The 17,786-nt window shown below is 40.0% G+C and overlaps 1 protein-coding gene across 2 annotated transcripts in view; it reads left to right on the forward strand.

Moving 5' to 3' along the window:
- ANOS1 (anosmin 1) overlaps positions 1–17,786 on the forward strand; it is a 149,384-nt gene that overhangs the window by 27,648 nt on the left and 103,950 nt on the right. For both annotated transcript variants that reach the window (XR_015705068.1, XM_087758953.1), the window contains exon 2: positions 884–931. Coding sequence is in view for 1 of the 2 variants with exons in the window: in XM_087758953.1 (XP_087615079.1) it covers positions 884–931 (48 nt within the window). In the remaining variant the exon portion in view is untranslated. The remainder of the gene's footprint in view (positions 1–883; positions 932–17,786) is intronic.

Genomic DNA, 17,786 nt, shown 5'->3' on the forward strand with positions numbered 1-17,786 from the left:
AAAGTTTTACCCCATTTCTTGTGTTCAGTCCACAGAGTCACTTAGATCTTCCTGATGTTGTTTTGATCTTCCACTATACAGAAAGTGAATCAATAAAATATTTCATCTGTTAACCCCACAAACATACAGTTCTGTTTCCTGATCTGTGTTTTTCTACTGGGAAATACTGTTTCCAAAGTTGACCCTTCAGAAGCTCCTCTAGTAGAACAGCACGTTGCTGTTTGTCCCTGTGCCAGTTTTGTATTTATCTTTCTGTTCTCATCATGTTCTTTTCCTTTGGCTTAAATTATTGTTTTCCATGTGATACTGCATTGGTTATTTACTGCAGTCAAGACAAATGAGAGCTACAATGTTTCCTGATCTGGGAAATGCACTTTATTATAAAAAATGTAAAATAAAACTGGAATGGTTGACTTTTCGTAAACTCATGTTGCGTTTAATTGAATTTTCCATTTACTTCAAGGCCATTCATTATCTTTCCTTGATAATTTATTTTAAGTATTGTGCAATATTGAAATGTAGTTAATGGGCTTTCCATTCATGAACAACTACCAATCCCTATCAATTTCTTAGATACAAGTGTTACCTTTGTTTGCTTCCTAGCAAATCTAGATAGTAAGTGTTTACAAAGATGGACTAAAAGGTGACTTCAGTCAGTTTTCGACAAGCCTTGCCTGATGAAATGCTTTCCTAACTTTTCTCTGGTTACTTTACACTTGCTTGAGCCTTTTTACTCAACACAAGGGAGCTGGAGTCAGGATTGGTACTAATGTTGTGACACACCATCATTCTCTAAGCAGAACTGGAATTCTGTTTAAACCTGCTAGAGTGATCATGTCTTAAAGAAATATTAATATTCATGTATTTTTTCTTTGTCTTTCAGAACAATGGATCACTTGCCTGGTGCCAGAACCATAAACAGTGTTCAAAGGTATGTCCTTTTTTTTCCCCCCTCTCATTTAAGTTACCTAGTTGCTTTTAATCTCTAACCTTTAGATTAAGTGCTTTTCATCTTAGCCTGTTTTCAGAAGCATCTGTTTATATTTTATTTGGAACCCTCAACCTATAATAAAATATCCAAAATTAAAACCAAGTGATTTACTCCTTCAGGACAAAGGAATTATGTTTGAGGATAAGTATCAAGCTTAGTTAAACCAATATAATTCTGTGGTTATCAACAAACTTTACACTGGTAAAGTGTAAAAAAATCTGGTGTATCATTTGTGTTTGTTCAGTATTTTTGGTAATAAGAGAGTAGAAATGTCAATCACTTTAAAATCATCCTCCAACAGCACCGACGTATACCAACATTCAACATTTCATTCAGTTTGGGTATTTAATTTTTAGCCTGACACTGAATTTCTTTGAAAAAAATCTTGATATAAGTCCCAGTGGCTCTACTGATGTCCTGTCCTATCCTGGCACTTCAACCCTGAAAGCCTAGATAGTAAGTGAGCTAATTGTCAACTGATTCTCCTGTCCAAAAGTCTTTCTATGGTGCCTGGACAGAAGCAACAATGATTTGGGAGCTTTGGTAGGTCAAAGTGGAATTACACACTCTAGTACTGACTGTTTGTAAATGTCCTGGCTTCGGCTGGGGTAGAGTTAATTTGCTTCCTAGTAGCTGGTATAGTGCTGTGTTTTGGATTTAGTGTGAGAATAATGTTGATACCACACTGATGTTTTGGTTGTTGCGAAGTAGTGTTTACGCTAAGTCAAGGACTTTTCAGCTTCCCATGCTCTGCCAGGTGCACAAGAAGCTGGGAGGGGGCACAGCCAGGACAGCTGACCCAGACTGGCCAAAAGGCTATTCCATACTGTATGGTGTCATGCCCAGTATATAAACTGGGGGGAGTTGGCTGGGAGGCAGTGACCACTGCTTGGGGACTGGCTGAGCATCAGTCGATGGGGTGGTGAGCAATTGTATCGTGCATCACTTGTTTTGTATATTCTATTATTATTATTATTATTATTATTATTATTATTATTATTATTATTATTATTATTTTATTTTACTTTATTTCAATTATTAAACTGCTCTTATCTCAACCCATGAGTTTTCTCACTTTTACTCTTCTGATTCTCTCCCCCAACCCACTGGGGCAGCAGGGAGTGAGCAAGTGGCTGTGTGGTGCTTAGTTGCTGCCTAGGGTTAAACCACAACAGTCCTTTTTTGGCATCTAACATGGAGCATGAAGGGTTTGAGATAATAGCAGGTTAACCAGAGCGTATTAAGGAATTTACATCTGTTAACAGTTGCCGGTCACAATATTGGTTCATCTGTTCTTGACATTAGTTTATCTGATCTGCACCATGCTCTTTTTTTTGCTGTATGTGTTAAAGATTGGTGTTGGTTTTTGTAGTTTCCTGTGCTCTGCAATGATAGTGATGTTTTGCCTGGGAAATTTGTTATTAAAACACTGACCTTGAGTTTAATCTGGTATTTGGGCTCTGTACTGAAGCCATTACTGTACTTCGGGTCCCACCTCATGGCAACAATTAGCAATTATACTTCTTCCTCTGAGAGGTTTTTTGTGGAGGAAATACAGAATGGCACTTTCGCTACTTTCTTCTGTGATGTTTCCTCCTTCATTGCAACAACTTCTCAGTATCTTGAACATCCTTGGGTAGTTAAGGTGCTTCTATTGGCATTTCTTGGGAATATTGTTTGGGTTTTGCCGTAAAACAAAGTAAGGTCAAGGGACCTGCACAGGAAATTCAGTTTACAGGAATAAAATGGCAAGATGGACGTCATCAGATCCCAATGGATGTAATCAACAAAATAACAGCCATGTCTCCACCAACTAGCAAAAAGGAAACACAAGCTTTCTTAGGTGCTGAGGGTTTTCGGAGAATGCGTATTCCAAATTACAGTCTGATTGTAAGCCATCTCTATCAAGTGACCCAGAAGAATGATTTCAAATGGGGCCCTGAGCAACGACAAGCCTTTGAACAAATTAAATGGGAGATAGTCCATGCAGTAGCCCTTGGCCAGTCCGGGCAGGATAAGATGTAAAAAATGTGCTTCACGCTGCAGCTGGGCACAACAGCGCTACCTGGAGCCTCTGGCAGACAGCACCAGGGGAGACTCCAGGTCGACCCTTAGGGTTTTGGAGTTGGGTATACAGAGGATCTGAGACCCGCTATACTCCAGCTGAGAAAGATATTGGCAGCATATGAAGGGGTTGGAGCTGCTTTGGAAGTGGTTGGTACTGAAGCACAGCTCCTCCTGGCACCCCGACTGCCGGTGCTGGGCTGGATGTTCAAAGGGAGGGTCCCCTCTACACATCATGCAACTGATGCTACGTGGAGTAAATGGGTCGCACTGATTACACCACGGGCTCGAATGGGAAACCCTGACCACCCAGGAATCTTGGAAGTGATCATGGACTGGCCAGAAGGCAAAGATTTTGGAATATCACCAGAGGAGGAGGTGATTCGTGCTGAAGAGGCCCCACTGTATAATAAACTACCAGAAAATGAGAAGCAACATGCCCTGTTCACTGATGGATCCTGTTGTCTTGTGGGAAAGCATCGGAAGTGGAAGGCTGCTGTGTGGAGTCCTACATGACAAGTCGCAGAAACTGCTGAAGAACAAGGTGAATCAAACTAGTTTGCAGAGGTGAAAGCCATCCAGCTGGCTTTGGATGTTGCTGAACGAGAAAAGTGGCCAGTACTTTATCTCTATGCTGACTCATGGATGGTGGCAAATGCCCTGTGGGGGTGGCCGCAGCAATGGAAGCAGAACAACTGGCAGCACAGAGGCAAACCCATCTGGGCTTCTGAATTGTGGCAAGATATTGCTGCCCAGGTAGAGAACCTGGTTGTGAAAGTACATCATGTAGATGCTGACATACCCAAGAGTGAGGCCACTGAAGAACATCAAAACAATCAGCAGGTGGATCAGGCTGCTAAGACTGAAGTGGCTTGGGTGGATCTGGACTGGCAGCATAAGGGTGAATCATTTCTAGCTCAGTGGGCACATGACACCTCAGGCCATCAAGGAAGAGATGCAACATATAGATGGGCTCGTGACTGAGGGCTGGAGATGACCATGGACACTATTGCACAGGTTATCCATGAATGTGAAATGTGCTGCCATCAAGGAAGCCAAGCGGTTAAAGCCTCCCTGGTATGGAGGACAATGGCTGAAATATAAATATGGGGAGGCCTGGCAGACTGATTATATTACACCCCCACAAACCCACCATGGCAAGTGCAATGTGCTTACAATGGTGGAAGTGACTACTGGGTGGTTGGAAACATACCCCGTGCCCCATGCTGCTGCCCGGAACACCGTCCTGGGCCTTGAAAAGCAGGTCCTATAGCAACACGGCACCCCAGAAAGAACTGAGCCAGACAACAGGACTTGTTTCCAAAACAACCTCATAGACACCTGGGCCAAGGAGCATGGCACTGAGTGGGTATATCACACCCCCTACCATGCACCAGCCTCTGGGAAAACTGAACGATACAATGGACTGTTAAAGACTACACTGAGAGCAATGGGTGCTGGGACATTCAAATGTTGGGATACACACTTAGCAAAAGCCACCTGGTTGGTCAACAGTAGGGATCTGAACAATCAAGCTGGCCCTGCCCAGTCAAAAGTTTTATGTACTGTAAAGAGGGATAAAGTCCCTGTAGTGCATGTAAAAAATATGCTGGGGAAGACAGTCTGCGTTATTCCTACCTCAGGCAAATAAGGGGACTGGCTGGGCCTTGCTTGGTGGGTGGTGAGCAATTGCATCATGCATTACTTGCTATGTATATTCTATTATTATTATTATTATTATGTTATTTTACTTTATTTCAATTATTTAAACTGTTCTTATCTCAGCCCACGAGTTTTCTCACTTTTACTCTTCTGATTCTCTCCCCCATCCCACCAGGGCGGCGGGGAGTGAGCGAGTGGCTGTGTAGTGCTTAATTGCTGGCTAGGGTTAAACCATGAGAGTAAACATCATGGAAGATGTATCCATTGGAAAATTTACCTGTAAATAATGAAGGCAGTTTTTTGTCTGGTGTTCCTGAAAATGTATTTCTACAATAACTTAGCCTTTTTAACTTCAATATTTATTCTTTATTCTGTGAAGGTACTGCAAATGGGATTAAATCCAAGTAGCATTGTTCTGTATTGTTTTAATAATGTAATCTATGTAAATACTGGTGCTAACCCTTGATTTTAACATATGACAATTTCTTCTTTACATTTAAAGAGTGAGATTACTGGTTCACTGATCTAGTTTCCATTGAAATGAGTGGAACTGGAAATAGACTAATTTGTTATTGACTGTTCCATCGCAGGAAAATAAAACAAGGTTGATAGTTTATGAATTTAAGGTTTACTTTAAGATTGTATTAGTCTCTTGACATCAGTGTAAGAATGCTACAAATGAATATTATTTTATAATTTGAAATGCAACAACAGTTTACATTTTATATTACTTAACATATACTTTTCATTCTTTCTTAGGAAGGTAATACATTTTCCTTAAGAAAGCAGCTTTGCCATATTTAGAAAAAGAAATAAATATAAACTTGGTCAAATTGTTAGCAGAGCTGAACATTAGCAGAATGTTCTTTTGTTTCAGGCAAGCTTTGGTTTTCTGTGTTTTGCAATGCAAAGTCAAACAATTGTGTTACCTAACTGAAACTTTCAAAGCAATGCAGGGGATTGAGTTAAGCTTTTAAAAATGCAAATTCCTTTCACTGCTTGTCAGCACCTCGATGGAGGAGTTTTATATGAGTGTGATTCTGCTAAATATCTCAGATGACATTTTTTTCTAAAGGATTCTCCCAGCGTCCACCTTTATTTTGTTGCTGTGGTGTTTAGTGACACAGCTTTTTGAGGTGATTTGTGCTAAAGTGCAGATGACAGCAAACATCCAGCTACTTTGTTAGCAGGGGGACTTTGAAACACAGAAGCACCTTCTGTTTGCACAAGTATTTGCATCTGATACACAGTGGAGAAATTTTATTTGGAAGTTGCATCAATGTATCAAACAGTAGCTGATACAGCAGTAAAAGACGAGGCAGTTAATTTAGTAACTTCTATTATTTTACTCTTTCATAGAACAATTTGTAAGATGGAAAAGGTACAGTATAGTCCATCTTCTTGTAACATAACCAATCCCAATTTTATTTTAGAAGCTTTTTTTTTCATTCCAAGGACAGACAGTACTCTCTAAAAGTAGAAGTCCTGGATGGGAGATGGAGCTATGGAGAAGAAAAAATCATCATAAAGCATCCAATACAGGACTTTTGCATGTGTTTTCTTCTCATTGCAAACACCTTTGATGTCTGTTTTGGCTTCAGTTTGCCTAGACCTGAACTGGCAAAAAGCTGTTCTAAAGTCTCTGTCCATTATTCTCTGAGAGTAAGATCAGTCTGGCATAAAATTCTGTTGAAATTTTGTGGCTACAATTTTGTATATAGAATAACTGCAAAAAGTATCGTAATACTAGCATACAATGAAAATGACTTTTTTCCTCATGGAAGTCTGTGGTCTTTATATTTGAGGATACTTCTGTAGTTGAAGATAGCTGATGATAAGATACCGTTCAAGTTCGTTTGGTCCGTGAAATACCTCTAAAGTTAATTCAAGCTATTATACCATTGCCCTCTAATACAAGTGTAGACAACAACTGTCAGTTTGAAGATGAATACCTTTGAGAACTACTAATTTTTCAAAGAGGTGGAAATCTAATAAACTAAAATGGTTTTAGCTCTCACAGGAACAGTTGTAGATCGCTACCTACATCCCAAATGGCTATTTATTTTTGTTATTTTAATGGAGCAAGTCACAAAATCATGACTGTGAGCAGCAAAATATGCACCAATGATTTTATATATAGTTTAATTTAATAAGATCTCTCCAGAGGTCTATTTTACAAGATAAGCTACAAGAGACCTCTTGAATGCTTGCCCTGTTTTGGCATGAGGTGGGTATTTTCAATACGTTAAAAATACTCTATTATAATTAGGACAGCTATAGGATTATTAAATAAATTGCCATTTTTGGTTGCAGTAGTTATTTATCTATCATGCGCTCCTACTTGTCTGCTTGTGCAGAGTTGAAGCAGATTGCGGGCTTTTTTGGGATCCTGCAAACTGCACGCTTGGCTTCCACTGTGAATATGAGTTGGCATTGGCACTGGAGTCAGTGAAGTTTGCTGTGAATTTCTTAGGAAATAGATTTGAAACCAAAATTCTTTTGACTAACTTTGTCCATAGTTCTATTGTTTTCTTTGAGCTTATGTGCTTCATATTATTTTATAGTTCTGTCCTTTTTCTTATGTTTTGCTCTTGTTCTACTGTGTTCATTCTTCTCGTTATTACTTTATGGTAGGTACTTGGTTTTCTTTTTTTTTTTTTAATATCATGGTCTCAAGAATAAGAATTTTTATTAGAAATTGAATGGAACAAATCCTGTTCTTTTTTGTCCCTCTAATTACAGTAGATATCTGGTGTGCTTCAACTTCTTATAGTCCCTAAAAAAATATACTTTGGCATTGAAGTTTGTTTTAAGGTTTAGACATTTTTGTACAACTTATCCAGGAGCAAAATGTTTGGTACTGTTGGTTAGAATTAAAATAATGCTTGAGAATTATTGTACACACAAACTAATGTATTTTTATGTGACAACATCCATATGTTGTTTATATATTGAGAAAAACAGTGAATATTAATCCAGTAACTATTTCGTCCTGAAATTGGTTCTTTTAATCTTTAATATATTAAGCATGAAGCTGAGTCTTGAAAACTTGGTGGGTTTTTCTTTGGAAATCAGAGGAAGAGAATAGAATAGACTATTTGAGTTGGAAGGGACCTACAACAATCACCTAGCCCAAGTGCCCGACCACTTCAGGGCTGACCAAAAGTTAAAGCATGTTATTAAGGGCATTACCCAAATGCCTCTCAAACACTGACAGGCTTGGGGCATCAACCACCTCTCCGGAAGCCTGTTCCAGTGTTTGACCACACTCTTGGTAAAGAAATGCTTCCTAATGTCCAGTCTACACCTCTCCTGGCGCAGCTTTGAACCATTCCAATGCGTCCTGTCACTGGATACCAGGGAGAGTAGCTCAGCACCTCCCTCTCCACCTCCCCTCCTCAGGAAGCTGTAGAGAGCAATGAGGTCACCCCTCAGCCTCCTTTTCTCCAAACCAGACAAGCCCAAAGTCCTCAGCCGCTCCTCACAGGACATGTCTTCCAGCCCTTTCACCAGCTTTATTGCCTTCCTCTGGATGCATTCGAGTATCTTCACATCCTTCTTAGATTGTGGGGCCCAGAACTGCGCCCAGTACTCAAGGTGAGGCCGCACCAATGCTGAATACAGTGGGGTAATCACCGCTTTTGACCAGCTGGTTATGCTGTGTTTGATGCACCCCAGGATGTCGTTTGCCCTCTTGGCTGCCAGGGCGCACTGCTGACTCACGGTGAGCCTGCTGTGTCAACCGGCACCCCCAGATCCCTTTCTGCAGGGCTACCCTCCAGCCACTCCTCTCCCAATTTATACTTGCGCCCAGTGTTACTCCATCTCAGGTGCAGAATCAGGCATTTCGACTTGTTAAATTTCATCCCATTAATCATTGCCCAATGCTTCCAATCTGCTAGGTCCCTCTGCGAGGCCTCTTGTCCCTCGAGAGAGTCAACAGCACCTCCCAGTCTGGTATCATCAGCAAACTTGCTAATGGTGCATTCAACTCCTGCATCCAGATTGCTGATAAATGTAGTGAACAGAACTGGCCCTAGAACTGAACCCTGAGGAGCACTGCTGGTGACCGGTTGTCAGCCGGATGTAGCCCCATTCACTACAACCCTTTGAGCTCTGCCCTTCAGCCAGTACTTCACCTAATGCACCTTGAACCCGCTCACCTGACAGTTGGACAACTTGTCCAGAAGGGTGCTGTCAGGGACAGTATCGAAAGCCTCACTAAAATCCAGAAAAACTATATCCACTGCCTTCCCTTTATCCACTAGCTGGGTGACCTTATCATAGCAGGATATCAAATTAGTTATACAGGACTTTCCTTTTGTGAACCCATGTTGACTGGGTGTGATGATTGCATTATTCTTTAAATGCCTTTCAATAGTACCCAGTATGATCTTCTTCATAATTTTTCCAGGAACTGAGGTTATACTAACAGGTCTATAGTTTCCTGGTTCTTCCCTCTCACCCTTCTTGAAAACTGGAATAGCATTGGCTAGCTTCCAGTCCGCAGGGACCTCCCACACTCCCAGTACCTTTGGTAGATGATAGAGAGGGGTCCTACCATAGCATCCATTAGCTCCTTCAGTACTCCGGGATGAATCCCATTAGGCCCCATGGAGTTGTGAACATTCAGGTGATACAGCGGGTCCCTTACAATTTCAGTGTCCAGAAATGGAAAGTCACTGTTCCTGCAGTTGTGGTCCTCAAACTCAGAGGACCAGACAGCCCAAGGTCTATCAGTATTATGACTGAGGCAAAAAAAGCATTGAATGCCTCAGCCTTTTCTTCATTCCTATTTGTCAAGTGACCATCTTCAACAAGTATCAATCCCATGGTTTTTTTAGACCTCTTGCTATTAATGTACTTAAAAAAACCTTTCTTGTTGTCTGACACAACACTAGCCAGTTTGAACTCTAATTGAGCTTTGGCCTTTCATGTCTTTTCCCTGCATATATGAACCACAGCTCTGTAATCTTCCTGCAAAGCCTGACCTCGCTTCCAGAGATCATGCAATTTCTTTTTGCTCTTGAGTTCCATGAGGAGTTCCCTGTTCAGCCAAGCTGGTCTTCTGTCCTGCTTGCTTGACTTTCAGCACAGTGGAGTTGCCTGTGTCTGTGCTTCTAAAATGTAGTTCTTAAAGACTAACCAGCACTTGTGGACTCCTAAGTCCTCAAATGCAGATTCCCAGGGTCCTCTGCTAAGTAGCTCCCTGAATAGCTTAAAGTTTGCTCTCTTGAAGCCCAGGGTAGCAACTCTGCTGACCTTTTTTCTCATTACCTGAAAATTTTAAACTCAACCATTTCATGATCACTGTGGCCAAGACAGCCACCTACCACCACATCTCCCACGAGTCCTTCTCTGTTCACAAATAGCAAGTCTAGGAGGACATCTTTCCTAGTTGGCTCACTGAGTACTTGTGACAAGGAGTTAGCTCCCACACACTTCAGGAATTTCCCAGAGCTGCTTGTCACAGCAGTATGATATTCCCAGTTGATGTCTGGGAAGTTGAAATCTCCCATGAGGGCAAGGGCTACAAATCCAGAAATTTCTCCTAATTGCCTATAGAATAACTCATCAGTGCTTACATCCTGGCTGGCTGATCAGTAGTAGACACCCACTACAACATCTCCTTTGTTTTCCATCCCCCTAATCCTCACCCAGAAGCTGTCAACCACATTATCACCAACCGTAAGGGCTGTACAGTCAAACCTCTCCTGCACGTATAGTGTGACACCTCCGCATTGCCTGCCTTGCCTATCCCTCCTGAACAGCCGGTAGCCCTCCAATCCCAGCACTCCAATCATGGATCTCATTCCACCAAGTCTCACTAATGCCGATGATATTGTAGCTCTGGGAGATGACCAACGCTTCCAGTTCATCCTTTGTTTCTCATACTGCGTGTGTTGGTGTACAAGCATTTCAGATATGCTTCAGAGCCCTCTGTGCTCCCAGGAGCAGCATAGATGTTCCTACCAGCTTTGCCACCCTCATGAGGATTGATACTACATGGTACAGAACTTACTTTATGTCCTGAAGTTCCATTCAGATTTGGTTTAGATAATGAAAGTTAAAATTTAGCATTTCTTTTCTTTTACTTTATCAGTAGATTACTGGCAGCGTGTCAGACTTGCTGAGTAATGAGAAGGTGGGCTCATAAACAACAGCATGAGAAAGTGGAGCTGCAAAGTGGAGGGTCTGAGAAAAGGCAAAATGGGCTGGGTTGGGCTGTGCTCAGTATTTCTTGACACACAGTCATTGGACCAGCACCTGGATCTCAGTCATCTCTACTCATTCCTGGACACCACATGGGTCAAAAGCTTGTCTGGGGAGAGAATCAGACAAGTAGGTACTTCCTTCTTTTCTTCCACATACATGACTACATAAAACCCTAGCTTCTGTTGCCAACAGCTGGCCCAGCAGAGAAATGCAAAATAGAAGCTCTGCAAAGTGTATTGTCTGGTTGGGGGAAGACAGTTAAAACTGGAATCTGATAGATACAGTATAGTTATGCAAGTTGGACTTAAGTCTTACATTATGACAAACTGTTTGGCTTTCATATTGCAATTAAAAATATTTTCATGCCTATCATTTGTAGGCTGTCTTTAAAAACAAAAATAAATAATATTTTGACATATGTCAAAATATGTTACATGTGTAGGTATGTAAATAAAATCTTCTTTGCTCTTATTCCTTCTTTTCCTCTCCGATTTGTCATATTTTCTATGATACCTCATACTCTGAGTTACCTAAGTAACTATTTTAAAGCACTATGAGGTACAGGTTATACACATGAAGAAGTTGTGTCTGTAATGTGTTGTTCTCACCTAACATATAATAATCTCATCTGTTATTTCAGTTTAAAGAATTCAACTTGTTCCCAACACAGGTAGTCAGTTGGCTTTGATACACACTTGTAACCCTCATTAATACTAGAAATGTTCCTTCTAAATGACAACATGTAGAAAAAAACTTCATCTTTTTCATTTTTTAGTGCAATGGTAGCTGCTAGGGAGGGAAGGGTAGGATAGGTCAGTGTTTGAAATCCCATTGATTGAATATACTGAACATCTAAACCAGAATGTCTAGTTCTGTTGTTAAGAAATATTTGTGACACTTTTTGTTAGAGATTTGTTTATAATTTGTTAAAGCAATCGGTCTCAGAACATTTTTCTTTTTTCTTTTCTAGCAGATATTTTATAAATGAAAGTCACATAATGAAATCTGCATGGATTCTAGCTCTTTCTGCAAGCGTAATTCTCATTGACATTAATGAGAAATTCTGAGTAGAGATGTGTGTTCAGTGTTGAGAGAAGAATTTTGCCTAGATATGGTTGTTATTAGATTTGTGTTTTCTGGAGCTGATCTTATACATCTTTACTTGCAATTCCCAGTGTTCATGAGGGTAGAAAATAGTATTCTTGTTTTTATCCTATGTACAGATGTTACTATCTGGCAATTTCATTACATTGCTTCTTAAAATGAAATACAGTTTACTTAGTGGGTTCAGGAGAAAAGCAGAAAACATCCACCCATTTTCACAACTGTATTTTTTTCTTATGCATATTAACCCACTGACTGTATACATATCCTGATTGCACGCAGGTGAAGGGTCTGTTTCACTCCTCTTGTTTACTTTGACCCGTAACTTCACCTTTATGTAATCCACTTGAACTAAAGCATTACAGTAACCATTAAATTTGTTGTTCAGCCTCCCACTAACAGCTACATGTGGGTTAAGGTACAACTTGATTTGTGAAACACTATCAGAGTCTGGCCCAATAAAATAGTCTGCTAGGACAACTCAAGTACTTCAAGGATAACAATGTCACACTGGAGTTTTGCTCTTTTTGTACAGTGGCAATAAGCTGTTTTGTGTTTTGAATTCTCCCACTGACTTCACCTTTGCTATTGGATTTTACTTTCAAATCTTTACATAATTTGTGTTTAAAACTTTGCCTTTCCTGAACTTAACCTCTGAAAATCTTTATGTGGTATTTTGCCTCTTTCTGTCCACTAGTGTCACTATTCTGTGTGCCTATCTACCTATTTCTTACACATCTACCAAAGAATCAGTGAATTGTTTAGGTTGGAAGGAACCTCTTTAGATCTTCTAGTGCAATCCCCCTACTCAAGCAGGGTCACCTAGAACAGGTTGTCCAGAGCCATGTCCAGTTGGGTTTTGAGTATCTCCACAGATGAAGAAAGGGTAAGATCCCCCTGAACCTTCTCTCCAGGCTGAGCAGTCCCAGCTCTCTGAGCTTCTCTGTATATGGCAGATGCTCCAGTCTCTTAATCATATTCGTGGCACTGTGTTTTCATCTTCTCTACTTATGCTTTCCAAGCCCAAAATGACTCCTGTCTACTGCCATTCACAAAGCTCCTGTCCTGTCCTTAAAATCCCACTGCCTTCTGTCATCTTATTAATAGCGAATCTTGCTAAACTGTATGTAAATGCATGGCATCTGCTGTTCCTGCTCCATTTTGCCAGTTTGCTTTTACAGTGTGAGCTCCACAGGGCTGAGGCCGTTCTTCTCAAGTACTTGGAAGTGCTGAGCACACAACAGGTGCTTCGCTATAAAAACAACAATAAGAGTTGAACGCTGGTGAGAGTAATGTGAAATGACAAAGTGCCCTACATTGATGCTGGTTTAGTGAAAAATGTATTTTAGCCCTAAGAGGGGGCAAAATGGCTGGGAAAAGCATTTCAAGAGAGTTTGTGAAGTAGAGATTTTTTTTTTTTACAACCTTACACAGGTTTTTCTTTTTGTAAGCAACTGAAAGTCAAAAGACCAGCAGGCATAATTTAGAGCTGCATGTGCAGTGGCATTTACAAGGACTGGAGATAAATGGGGATCATCATAATGCACTGTGAATTGCAATACAACTTTCTTGTTCCCAGCAGCCAAGGCAGTGGTCCCTGATTGATTGATTCTGTAGAAAGGCTGAAAGGCTATTTTTTGAGTTTTCAGAACTGAGAGGAAAATGTGAAAATAAAGATAAATAAGTTTACAAATGCTGCAGCCAAATAAACAGACTGTTTCAATAAGACAACTCTTTTTAGAATAATACACACTCCTGAATGCAGTCTGTGAGCAATTGTTTCAGGCTTCCAGCTGAGCTCTTTCCAAAGATAATGCAGGTGGAAAGATGAGTTAATGGTTTAAACAATTAGAGATTTGATGCACTCTTCCATCTGTCAAAGCCCACTGAAATGAAAGCTCACAGTTTTAATTTGTGCCTCCAGCATCTAACTCAGTCTGAAATGGTGTCAGTGATTTGCCCTGCCCACAGCACTGTCATTCTTATGGTAAGCATTCTGTGCACACATGCTGGGAGACTTTTATCAAACATATTAGTGTGCATTTGAGAGATCATTAGCCTGAAGTAGCTGGAACATTCCAGGTTTCTTAGCCTGGAAACTCACATCTCTGCTGGAAAGTATGTTGAGCCACTGTTATTTACACAAGAAAGCTACAGCAGGATAGGGATAGCTTTGTAAAATTTAAGAGGAATAGTGGTTCTTAGTATTGTCAATCTATCATAATTTAAGTACCACCCATGAGAGGGTGAGATAATGGATGTTTTGATTTTTGGCTAAAAAGAAAGAATGAATAAAAATTTCTTTCTTGTTCTGCTAGACAGAGTGTTTTTTTTTCATATAGTAAAAGATAACGTAAAACCATTTAATAGAACAGAGTTCATAAGAATTGGTCAGATTATTGGTGTGCTAAATAGATAAAATAATCCTGAGCATATAAGAAATAAGAAGGCAGATGTAATACTTACTGCTTGCATTCTTATGGGTGATTTGATTTTTTTGTTATATTCGTCTATAAAAAGGTAGAGGAGGCTGAGAGAACCATAGTGGTTAGATGATTAAACCTAAACTAGCTAAGAAATAGGCTGATTGAAGTTTCTGGATAGTCGTGTTTGGGGAAATAGAAGAAAGAACTTCGTGATTCAGTGTTTATGTTTATACAAAAGCATTAGTGTATAAATGTGCTGTGATGACAGGAATCCCTTTGTTCTCTAAGGGACTTGAGAGATGACAAATAAACAGAGTTAAAATCCAAACAATGTTTACAGTACTTTGTAATCCCCCGATGTATCACTCTATATTTGTAACTATCAAGTTTTATTTTTTGGGTATCAAAAAAGCAGTTGTATTAGAACATGGGGCACCGAAATAAGTGGAAATGAAGAATGTTCTTATTCTTCACAGTTGCCATGTTGGATCACATCAGTCATCCTTCCAGTCTAATACTGTGTTACCAGTTAGGTTCTCTATAGATAAGTAAACCTGCAGATGTGGAATAACCTGCTGCTAGAAAAAACTTACTTAAGCCCTATTACTTATTTTTGGGTGGTACTGTGAAACATAAAGGGTATGTCCTTTATCAAACACTAGTTTTGCTTTCTCAGCTCTTACTGTTTATAGGTTTGTTCAACGTAAATGTTTTCTTTTTTTGAAGAACAGACCTCAGGGCTTGACGGAAGTTGTTTTGCTTGCCCTTCACTCTGAATGGTCCTGCTGATAAGTTTCTGTCTCTAGGACAAATGGTTAGAATCAAGTTATTTTCATTTTTCATAGAATCATAGAATAGTTTGGGTTGGAAGGGACCTTTAAAGGTCATCTAGTTTAACCCCACCGCAATGAGCAGGGACATCTTCAACTAGATCAGGTTGCTCAGAGCCCCATCCAAACTGACCTTGAATGTTTCCAAGGATGGGGCATCCACCACCTCTCTGGGCAAACTGTTCCAGTGTTTCACCACTCGCATTGTAAAAAATTTCTTCCTTATATCTAGTCTGAATCTACCCTCTTTTAGTTTAAAATCATTACCCTTGTCATATTTCAAGAGGCCCTGCTAAAAAGTTTGCTCCCATCTTTTTTATAAGCCTCCTTTAAGTACTGAAAGGCTGCAAAAAGGTCTCCCTGGAGCCTTCTCTTCTCCAGGCTGAATAACCCCAACTCTCTTAGCCTTTCTTCATAGGAGAGGTGTTCCATCCCTCTGATCATTTTTGTGGCCATTTTGTGTGATCATTTTTCTTCTGCTGATGGATTATCACCACTGCTAGAGCCCTTACGACGGGTAGGGAAGACAGGATCATACTGGTTGTCTGTGCCTGTGCCCCAGGTTTTCATTGATGCAGAATTCTGCGTTTCTCATCGATTTTCATCACGGGTTTACAGAAAAGGTAGGCTCTTTTGGAGCTTGCTTTTCTGGCCAGTTTTATCTGATCTACTTGCTAATGGAGGTAAGTAAGTCTGATCACTGTACTGTTTGAAATTTGAACTACTGAATACTGAGCAAACTGAGCCAATGCTGAGCATAACCAGCCAAAGATTAAGTAGCCCTCTTTCATGGAGAAAGGACACAACATTGTCATTAATGACTGCATTGTGCCAACTCTGCCTTTGAGGATAATAGCATAGCAGTCTCAAGTCCAATCTCAAAAATGAAAATGCTGGCTTTAGACCTTAAGTCTGCATACTCTACACTATATACAGGCATACACTATAGCTGAAGGGAGAAATGTGTGCATGGGTGCGCGCACACACACACGCATACCGAACAGATATTTGTTGAAGCTGGCATGCTGAAGCACTAAATGCTTCTTTAACTTGGCTTTATCTGCTTCAGTGAACACTGTTCTGAATCCAGGGATATTCAGACTGCAGAACCCTTTATTTAGAGGTATTTGAGCATAAAAATAATCCCTTCCTAGAAACTTTGAAATAGCAATGGAGCTATGCAGCCTAATCAACTGTAAATTTTTATGATCTAAAAAACAGATGATTAAGTAACATCTAGCAGAAGGCCAATCATCAACGGAGCAACATTGGTCAGACAGTAAAGACAGACAGCACTACTAAGACGAAGGAAAATTAGCAGTAAATCTATTTGAAAGCAAGCAGTAGATTTATCCTTTTAAATCTTTAGAGTTTTCCCAGGTCTCTCACCACTCAGTTTGCTCAAACCTAGTACATATTTTTTTTTCTCATCTTTTAATAACTTTTCATTCTATATACAGAGGGAAATATATAACATGGAAGTGTACTTGAGATTTTGATTTTCCAAACACAATCTTAGTTCCCTAAGCTCAGGTCCATGAATTACTCTTTGGGAATTTTAATAGCTCACATGAGTCAGAGAATCTGTGCAAAATTTATAACTTTGCAGTTGAGATCAGAATCTTAATTTTATCGTATTAAATTACACTTCATTAACCTAATTAATTCTTGGTGCAAAACAGGCTGTAATAGTCTGTTTAAATGTATGGTCCTTTTCTCCTCTTGTGGGAGACAACTGCAGAGTTAGATCAAATATAGCTCTAGTTAAGTGACAAAGACAAAATGTACTTGCATTGACCTTTAATGTAGTAATAAAATATATTCAAGCCACTGTAAAGGGACAGAGCCTGAAAACCATGCATGTCTGTTTCTTAGCCTTGACTTTAAAAGGGGTTTTGCTTGACTAGACCCAGGGCATTATTCAAAACCCACTGAAGTAAAGAATACTGACTTTAAACAAGCTTTATATCCATCCATGAGGCAAGATTGTGCTTTTTCAAGTGACCTATCTTGGAGTTTCTCCATTACCATAATACTGAAGGAGGTATAAAAATGTGCTCAGGTAGGTGAAGATACTGTGGTGAGAGGAAGGCAACTGTCTTTGAGGCACACAGACAAGGATGTAAGCACCCTTTTCTCCACACACTCATTGAGTTGTAAGGAAAGCATTGAGCTGGAAGTGGGACCTATGACTGTTTTCCACTTTTGAGTGCCTGCAAAGAACTGGGAAGCTATCTGAGCACAGAAGCATGGTCTGTCCTAAAACAGAAATTGGAGGTTTTGTTTCGTAACACTAAGTGTGATATTTAATCAGGCATTAAAGAGTTAATTGCCTTTGAGCACTGTCTGTATATTAGAATAACTCTCTATGCACAACAGACAAAAACGTTTCTGAGAGGCTGCGGTGTTAAAAAGACCTGTGTTTGTGCCATGGATTTTAAGCAGATCTCCTCATTCGGTTTCCTTAGTTCTGCTTAAAGTTGGTTTGGGGTA

Source organism: Nipponia nippon, unplaced genomic scaffold, assembly GCF_047370975.1.
Source record: "Nipponia nippon isolate SJK-2023a ecotype South Korea unplaced genomic scaffold, ASM4737097v1 scaffold_2, whole genome shotgun sequence".
Classification (NCBI taxonomy): domain Eukaryota; kingdom Metazoa; phylum Chordata; class Aves; order Pelecaniformes; family Threskiornithidae; genus Nipponia; species Nipponia nippon.